At 50.3% G+C, this 9288-nt stretch overlaps 1 protein-coding gene across 1 annotated transcript; it reads right to left on the bottom strand.

Annotated features, from left to right (window-relative positions):
• Positions 1–207: 207 nt before the first annotated feature.
• On the bottom strand, positions 208–7792 carry UBE2Z (ubiquitin conjugating enzyme E2 Z). The gene is made up of 6 exons (XM_009287755.2): positions 7724–7792; positions 5728–5915; positions 3671–3782; positions 2955–3067; positions 2339–2429; positions 208–483 (listed from the first exon to the last, which is right to left on the bottom strand). Exons 1-6 carry the CDS (start codon positions 7787–7789, stop codon positions 313–315), a joined length of 741 nt encoding a protein of 246 aa, XP_009286030.1. The 5' UTR covers positions 7790–7792; the 3' UTR covers positions 208–312.
• Between the last annotated feature and the right edge of the window lie 1496 nt (positions 7793–9288).

Raw genomic sequence — 9288 nt, 5'->3', positions numbered from 1 at the left:
CAAAAGGAGGGGGAAAAAAAAAAAACAAAAAACCAACCAGTGTAGGTGTTTCCAAAAAAGAACCTGACGCCACATGCTCCAGCTTTCTAGCATAGTAAGTACCTTTTAAGAGTAGCCTGTCACAAGCTTGGCTTTGTCTAGCATGAAGTCTTCTCGTTCAGCGTTATCCACCAGAGCAGTAAAAGGAGACAGAAGACATCCCGCAGTTTTCTCCGCTCTGGCGTTGGTTTGGTTGTCGAGTCTGTCAGGGGTACTCTAGAGTGTGAAGACAGAACATCCCCACGGCTTGGCCTCTCCACTGTTAACGTAGCTCTAAGCTTTAGAGCAACCTTGAGTGTCTGTCTCTGTCTCGGAGGAGCTGCTCTCAGAGTCTATTTCTGTATTCTCCTGCTGGTGTTTCTCTTGCACCTTCTGCCGAATTCCTTGCAAACGCACTAATAGGGACTGATAGTCAAAGTGGCCTCGTTTTTCACCAAAAGGATCCTGGAAGAAAACCATAGATAAGCCTATTAACACAGACCATTATCCTTCCGGCAAGAGGCAGAAAGAAAAAAAGCTGCGTAGTAATTGGGCAACAAATGGTCAAAGACTTAAGGGTTAAATCCCATCTTACGATGGAGAGGCCCCTAAACTTCCCACTGTCGTGGCAGAGGTTGAAGACTGAAGATAATTTCTGTTTGGGGTCTCTTTTGGGAAACCTTACAAACCCAAGCAAACTTCAAGAACAGATGAAAGGCCAGGCAGACACGGGTTGGATTTCTACTAGCAGCTTTGAGGAAGTAAACTATTTCAAAGCTTTGGTCTCAGGCCCACTCCAAGGAGGCAGGGAAAACGTTACAAATGAAAGCCCCTAAAATCCAGAGCCCAAAGACTTGACGACACCTTATATTAGTGCTACAGACCCTTTCCAAATGAAAGCGTCACCATTCTCGTTTTAAATCAAGGCCCCCAGCTGAGATGTAGCCAAGTCAGAGGCAAAAAGTCTTTGGAGATTATTTAACATTTGCTGCTTTTATCCCCGTCCCAGGTCAAAGACACGTTGCTAGGGCTATATAAGGTGGCGGTGGAGTTTACGCTGTCCTATCTGATGGGAATCTTTGGTACAAGCCAACCTGTGGCCCTGGAGTTAACAAGACAGCACATCTGGCAAGCGCTCAACTGATACCGAGCCTGGAGTGACTTCATTTTAAATACAGGGTAATGAAGACAACAATGCCATCTCTCCAGCACGTTGTGTCCATGCTTCCTGCACTACTATTTACAAGTGAGCAGAAAACAGACCACGGCAGTCACTGCCTCTGGGAACGGAACACAACACAGTCCCAGGCCACAGTCCATAAACCCACAGAGAAAGCAACGGAGCCCTGGCTCCTTGAAGAAGAAATAAGAGCGGGCTACACCTGACAATCCTCTAATGTCACCAAACTTCACCACACAGCCTTCAGTTCAGTACTCTCTGAAGACACAGCCCTTCCTTACGGGAATTTCTCACTCCAAACATCAACTCCCCTGCTTTGGGAGTGCTTTCAATTTATGAATTACACAGCCAGTGAAGGCACTGATAGGAAAAAAGGGCTCAGAGACACAAGATCATTAAATCAGCCACCTCCATCTTTTCTTAGCAGCGGAATTTCTCAATGAGTCAGACAAGAGGTGGCTGATGAGGGTGGAAGAAACATCTGTTCATATGCAAATAGCTTGGCAATCTATTCTTTAAAGTCTACTTTCCTGCAGAAACAAGCTCCTGTATTCAACCTGTCTAGATGGGTCTGCTGTATTGTCACTCTTCCCCCACTCCTTCCTCCTCCGGTAACTTTTGACTCAGTCAGCCACTTTCAATCTCATCTGACAGAACAAGGAGCATCAGAGAAAAGTTCCTATCTGCTGTATGAGCAAAGGAACCTCAGAAGAAGAGAAACTCTGCCAGTGACCCAACAGGAAAATACTGCAATGGAGTTCAGTTGCCACCAGCATTGAATAACCTGCACGTGCCCTCCCTGCTTAACACCAAATCCACGTGAAAGCAAACTCTACCGGTTCCACTGCTGAAAGAAGTATCTGCCTGCCTGGAGAGTGGCTCAGGTCCAGCACTCTGAGAAGCCTAACAGCCTTGAAAACACTGCGTGCATACTCTGAACTTGAGGAAGGCAGTGTTTTATCTACAGGAACGTCTCAGGTCTTAGTTTCATGGTTGATTCAAAGTTGGAATAGACATTTCCTAGAAAAGATCCAGATCCACGCCACGTACCTGTAGGTGCTGCACATTGTTGTTTGTCACTAACCATACACCCTTATCTAAGGCAGTGTGTTATCAACAAGTAAATTGTCTGCCACCCACCTGCATTGTCTGTCCTTGGAGGTAAAGTCTCTCTTTACACACCCCTTCATAGAAGTCGTAGTATTCCATGAAGGATTTCTCCATTACGCCCCTGGACGCAACGAGAGAGCAAACAGTCAACACAAAATGACAGTGTTCCAACGGTCACATCATCCAGGGTCACCCCATCCCACCGAACTCCAGTTCACGTAACCGGTGTGGACGCCCACGCAGGGTGTCCCAGACAACTAACGGGGTACAGCGAGGCAGGACGCAGAGCGAAACGAACTGCAGCATCCCTGCAGCTGAAGAGATTCTGCCCATGTTTCCACAACAGCTGTGCTCCCCTCCCTCCGAGATTTTTAAGACAAGGCACATTTATACTCAAACACAAGTCAGAGGATGCAGCCGTTGTGCACTTTAACGCGGCCTTTGTCAATGCACAGCGCCCGGGCTACACACAGACGCAGCCATCCACTTCAGGGGAAACAAAACAACTCTTCGCTGGACCAGGGAGAGTTAAAGACTTGCTCTTCCCTGGAGCAGCTCTCAGGATTTCAGGAGGGGCAGCCAGAGAAGTTTATTCTGCTTCCCCACGCCCACTTGCTTATGCTCCCTCCACGCCTCCTTTCCATACCGTAATGGCTCAGGACAGGGACACTTTCCTTCCAGCATGTCGCACACTGCTACCCGGATGGTCTCATGCCGAATGCACTCATTGTAGTTCTTGCTGTCCCCGGGGTGCCTCTCCTGGAAATAGAATTTGGGCCAGTGAGTCCATGTGACTGCAATGGCTCTTCATCCCTCCCTCCTGGGTCCGATGAATTTCACTGGTGCATGAACCCCACTACGGCTTTCTGTTCTGTGGATGCTGAGCTAATTTATACTGCAAATGAAAAGCTGGCAAGATTTTACATGTCTCCAGAGCCTCGGACTCACACAGCTGTGGAGACAGGTCAACTGATACAGTTAGCACAGAAACCTGCCTCTCCGAGATGCTGGAGACCATGAAAACCTGAGCAGTCTGGTTCCTGCGCGACAATATGTCCCAAGGAAGCCATTTCAGGAGTCGCGTAGCAGAGAAATGAAGAGCCATCCCACCTCCCCGGCAACTTCTCGAATGCCTCTTGTTCTGTGACCTTACACATACGTGAGCTGAGCAGCCTCCGGTTCAGAGCTGGCTTGCAACTCCCCCTCAAGCTCTGACTGGAGGCAGAGCAAGCTGGAAAAGAGCCAAGTGACATAACCTACTTTTGTCCCCATTTCCAGAATGGGTTTTGCCACCAGGAGCGCGGGGTGGAGGGAAAAGACAAAGAGCTGCAGAACCAGAGACGATCCACCTCAAACTCTCACCTGCTCAAAGCCGGGTTCATTGTGATAGGGGTTCTCAGTCATCAGAGACTGGATGGAGATGAGGACTGAAGAGATACTCTGTGCTGGGCTCCATGCAGGCCCGGTCCAAGTGCTGAGGCATTAAAACAGAAAGGTATCAGTTAACAACGCAGGACTGGCCCAGTGAGCACCATCCCTCCAACTACCAAAGACCAGAAAGCTTGGGAAACCACACCTATACCTTACAGAAATGCGACAGGAAAAGAAACAGCTGCTACAGATACAGAAAGCACTGGACACCGAGAAAGTTTTCAGGGTCAAAGTAGTTTATTCTCTCAATCAAATGAGTACTTTAGCTTGTGCAAGACAAGAGAGGCTGGTAAACTTCCCTCCACTGCTAACACACACGGGGCATTGCACACGAGTTGCGGAAAAGTAACATTTCCAAGCATTTTACAGGGCACTTTAAAGCTATGGCTATCTTCTTGCACAGCAGCCTGGAGCAACACAAGCTACCAGCACTACCATTAGTCAAAACCAACAGTTCTTAAGAACTAAAATCTGATTTTCAAGACTCAGACAAGACCATCACTTGTGCAGTCTGTAACGCAGACAGTCAGCGCAAGGACTGCCAGCAAAAGCACTAACGGATGCTCTGCTATCGGAATAAGGCGCCCGTTTCATACACACAGGGTAGCAAAAACTTTTGCTCAGAACAGCATAAGCAGAAAAAGCTGTTCTGCTGCTTGCCCTCAATATCCTAGTTCCAGATACAGACCCGTTTCCCTGCGAGCTGAACAAGGATGTGCTGACCCACATATGCTCTTCCTAAATCCTTTCATTTGCAGCTCCCTCTGCGCTTCCCATTTCTGCTAAGGCCGAGGCTCTTTGTTCACTCTTCAATAATTTAGCTTCCAGGCCAGGGCTACAATTGCATGAGCAACAAGGCAGCTTGCGCGGGAGCTGCTGGGCATTCAGACCCCCGAGATACGGACATGCCCTACACATCCCAGCGCTTTGCAGGCGTTGGCATCCAGCTCACTGGATCAGGAAGACTCCTGTGCTGGGGAAGGTGTTTCCCAGCACGACGCATCTCTCTCTGCCAGCCCCGAGGCCAGTATCTATCAGCTGATAGGTATCAGCTACTTTGGCCAACTTTGGTGTAAGTGGCACACGCGCAGCGCTGCTGAAACCACCCCAGCAAAGGCAGTCTTCTAACCACATCAGGGCTCCTGTTGGTTGATCAAATCCCTACAGCAATTCAAGCCGTCACTGCCCCTTCCTCACCTGGCTGCCGTTACCCCCTCTCTGCAGCAGAAGGAACTAGGTACTAACACCCCAGCCGCACCAGTCCAGAGCCTCAGCAAAAGCCTTTCTTTACTGGCAACTGGAACTGTCACAGCTGGGGTTGGGAATATCACACCGCGGCCAGGGTTCCTCTGGCAGAGCCGTAAGAGCCATTCGATCAACCAGGACTTTCACGTGTTTAAAAATCAAGCAGGTGAATAACGAGCGTTTGCAGCAGCGGAGCCTGTTTGAACAGGCAGCATGGGAGCAGTGCTTGTAAATCATTACACTCCCCGCTCAGCCCCACATACTCTGTGTAGGTGGAAGCCCAGAGCAGTCAAATGGCTCTCAAGGAAGTTCTTAGCGGCTTTTAATTTTATTTATTTATTTTTAAACCCACACAGAGAGGAAATTAAAGCCACAAAAACCTACATTCAAACAACATTAAGGATCAGGCTGCAAAGCACAAAAGCGGAAGAAAACGCAGTGCTCGGGCCGAGGCTTTGCAAGGGGAAGCAGGAGGAAAGCGGCAGCGTCCACCGAACTTCATGCTTCCCCTGCTCCATTCTCAGGTGCTTTTAAAGACAAGTTAGACTCTTATTTCAGTGGAGGAATTTGTGCTGCTTTATGACTCTGGTTCTGTACACGACTTCACAGAAGCATAAAGGTGCATCCGAGCACGCGTCTGAGGCAAGATCAGGGCACAACGCGCTGAGAAGGATGCGTGAGGCAGAATACAGCCTGCAGCCACCTCCTGATTTCCCATCAAAACAGCCAAAGTCTCCTCTTACCCCAGAATACTCAGGCAGACTTTCCCATTGCGGTAGAAGTTGGGGTTAAACCTCACTGTGTTATTTCCTGTTGTCATCAGTTTGACCCTTGGTGGGTGGATGGGATAATCTGGAGGACAGCGAAACAGGAACAAGAAGAAACCCCCTTCATAAGGCGTGTCAAATGGGCCTGTGATCAATGCATGAATCTGGAAAACAAAAGCCCGTCTTGCGCACCACTTCAAAATTGTGCAGCACCGTCAAATCCTCAACAAAGCCAACCGAAGGCAAGAAATCTCCACCCAGGCAGCAGCACGGAGGCAGCGCCTTTCACAAGCACACGCCATGTGCAGGCCATACTTAACCCTCCCTCCTTCCCTCGTTAGCCAGAGCCACTGCTGCGCACTTCTCTCCCCTCTGCCACTCTCAAATGTGCAAAGCAGGTTTCCAACGCAAGGTTTGGCCAGAGTCCACAACAGCTGCCTCCCATACATCTCTATACAGTCCAAACCAGACCGAATCCCAGTTCAGCTGGTAAGCTCTGCTTAAAAAAAAAAAAAAAAAGATAGATTAAATATGAAAAAAAAAAAATCTAATTTTAGAGAGAAAAAAAAATTCAGAATTTCTGCCAACACTAGAGCATTCCTCAATTTTATGGTCTCGTGCTGATTTGGTCTTATTAAAGCCAATCACTCAATTTCCTCTGCCAGGATCCAAAATTAAGACCCTACTCTCTCCGTGCTAATTACCCTCAAAGATCCCAATTGTATACCAGGAAATCTACTCCCTTTGGGCTACGAAGGAAGCTTGCTCCCCAAGTGATCCAAGCAGTCTCCTTTAACGATCCTCTTACCTCCCCAGGATTTCAGTTGAAAGCCCCAAGGCTGGTGTTCTACAAACCCGCGTTTCCATGGAAGGGCGTTTTGGCACTTTCAGCTACCAAGGCTGAGGGAAGCCAGAGCTGCAGCAAAGCGCCCCGGGTGGGAGTCGGCTGTGCAGAGACGCTCCCTTTGTGCTCCCTCCAAAAACCCAGGGGCCTTAAGTCAGGCAGGCGCTTACATGGAGGGAACCGAGGGGAATCTGGGGGATGCCACGTTCGTTCAGGGGGGTGGGAGAAGTGCGCACCAGAGGAAAAACCAAAGCAACCTCACACACGACTCTCAGAAACCAGCACAGCCAGACCAGGCGACACCGGCTGGAGAAAGGGCAGCACCAGCCGAGAAACACGCTGGATCAAGAACACCGTTCGAGCAACCTCTGCCCTCCCAGCTCACTGCATTCTCTCTGACATAATTGGAAATTCCCAGTCCCGGAAAACCCCGAGAGCCAGGAGGGGAAGAACCGGGGCAGGAAAGGCCGTAGCCATGCCTGTATCCCTAGAAAGTAGGTCTGCCGGAGGCGACGTGGCGGGAGCGGCTGTGTGGGTCAGACCTGCGCGCAACCCTGGTACCTGTGAGAACCCAGCGGGCAGCTCCACAGCGGGACAGGGCCCGGGTGCAGGGACACACCTCTCCGCCAGCTCACAACTATTAAACATCCCCCAGTTCCGCAGGCAGATTATAGATACTCCAGCAGTGCTTGTGGCTAACGGACGTTTCTCATTTCCAGCCTCTCTGAGAAGCCCCCCGTGGCCAACAGCTTTCCATGGAGCTCTCTCTTCTTTGAGCTGCTTTATTGATTGTTTTCAAGCATCAGTAGGATGAAACGAGCTGGATCAGCACCCCACTGGTTCGCAGGGCCACTAAAGCAGAGCTGGCTCTATCTGTGGAAGCTCCTCAGATCCCCGTGCTGGTATCTCTCCACAGAGCCAGTTTCCTTGAGAGCCTCCTCCCATTTTAAATGCAGCCCATCTCAATGTCACCAGGAAAAACGGAGCCTCATTACGCTCTTGCAAGACTCGGCCTGCCTTCTCTCAAAACATTAAGGGAATACTCCATTTGGGCAAACCCTTAAAGCAGCCATCAACAGCAACATACAGAGAAGCGGAAAGTTGAACCAGCTCCAAATCTTCTCTTACCTTGGTCATGTCGTGGGGATCAGGCACAACAAACATTCCCGGGGGCGGTTCCTTGTAAATGGACATGATATCCCTGAACAAAGGAAACAGGAATTAGTCAAGATCTCCCTTGGCGTTCATCAGCCCTCGAGGCACGGAACGTTCTAGATGACAAATCTGTGCACGGATGCAAAGGGACAGACTTTTAAGACGGAAACTTGCAACTCGCAAAGAGCTAGACATTTTTCTTTGGCGTCTGACCGCTCCCTGGCTGAGCTCTTTCCACTCATCCCCAAAACAGTTGAGGCGTTTCAAGAGCACAAGCAGCACTCAATGAATCAACACGCGAGGCATCAGACCAAGCGCACCTCGGCTACCTGCTGCCTCGTCTTTTACTGCAGATCGGCTCCAGTGCATAAAACTTCAACCACAAACTTCCCCTAAGGTCGCTGTTTAAAAGTCCTCTTAGGTGGATTTTGTTGTTTGAAGGATGACTTTCCCGCCCCATGTTTTCCTTCTTCGCACCCAGACTATTTACAGGATCCCTTTCACTTACCCAGTCATTTGTTTTCTCCAAACACACCGTGACTCAACTGCCTTTGAGAACGTTACTGCTCTGACAAATTGCGGTTTAATCAGGCAGCGGGTTCAAGAGTAGTTAGGATGCACACACACACACACACGACTTGATCGCAAAGGCCTGGTTTCCTTAGGAATGTGGACTAAATGAACTGAAAAGTAACAAATCACCTGCGACTCCATGCAGTTTACAGATAAACCAAATGGCACCCGTGACCTTTCATCGCTAAAAAAACCTCCCTCCCATAACCGGAGCTGCACTGAGCTCCGGGACAAGCTCCCACTCGACCTTCCCATGTGGGAAGCACCCGGAGTTCAGAGAGGTCTCAGGGCGAGAGCAACGGGAGAGCAACGGGAGAGCCTCACCTTCCTGCCTACCGTTACGAAGTCAGCGCTTTTGGCATTTGGATTGGAAAGCGCCCAAATATCTGGTGCCATCTTTGGAAGACGTTATACAAGCTCTAGAACAAGGATGAGCAAGAGCCTGGCAGGCAGTGATACTTGCTCCGAAGGAAGAGGAAGAACTTGTTGAAACACTGCCAGCACGTCTAACAATTCAAGACCATATTGCTCGTTATATCAAAGGCTATCGACACGCCGGGTTTAACCGGATGATCCTTTAAAGAGTCAGAGCAGCCAAACGGGTGCGCACCAGCAGGAAGGAGGATCGCTACGGGCAGGTAGCGATAAAACATCTTAACTCGGCCGTTGATGGGGACCGAGCAGCCTGCTCCCCTCCCCATTTAGCAGCGCCTCCGAGGAGCGGCCAGCGATCCCAAGGGCAGGATTAGAGCCGTGCACCGAGGAGCTCTGCTGCCAAACGCCCCAGCAACAGCACACGGAGAAAGAGACCCCGGATGGCGGTAGAGGGGTCCACGGCTCCAGGACAAGGCGAGGTGTGAGACTCCGTCCCCGCCCAAGCACCTGGGGAAGGAGAGTCCCGGGGCACGGCGGGGACCAGGGTCTGCCCCCAGGAAAGCCCCCGGGACACCGGGGGGGACCGGGGC

This window comes from Aptenodytes forsteri, unplaced genomic scaffold (genome assembly GCF_000699145.1).
Source record: "Aptenodytes forsteri isolate BGI_AS27 unplaced genomic scaffold, ASM69914v1 Scaffold25, whole genome shotgun sequence".
In the NCBI taxonomy this organism is placed as follows: Eukaryota; Metazoa; Chordata; class Aves; order Sphenisciformes; family Spheniscidae; genus Aptenodytes; species Aptenodytes forsteri.
Note: the sequence above shows the minus strand (reverse complement) of the source record. Positions and strands in the feature narration are given on the sequence as shown.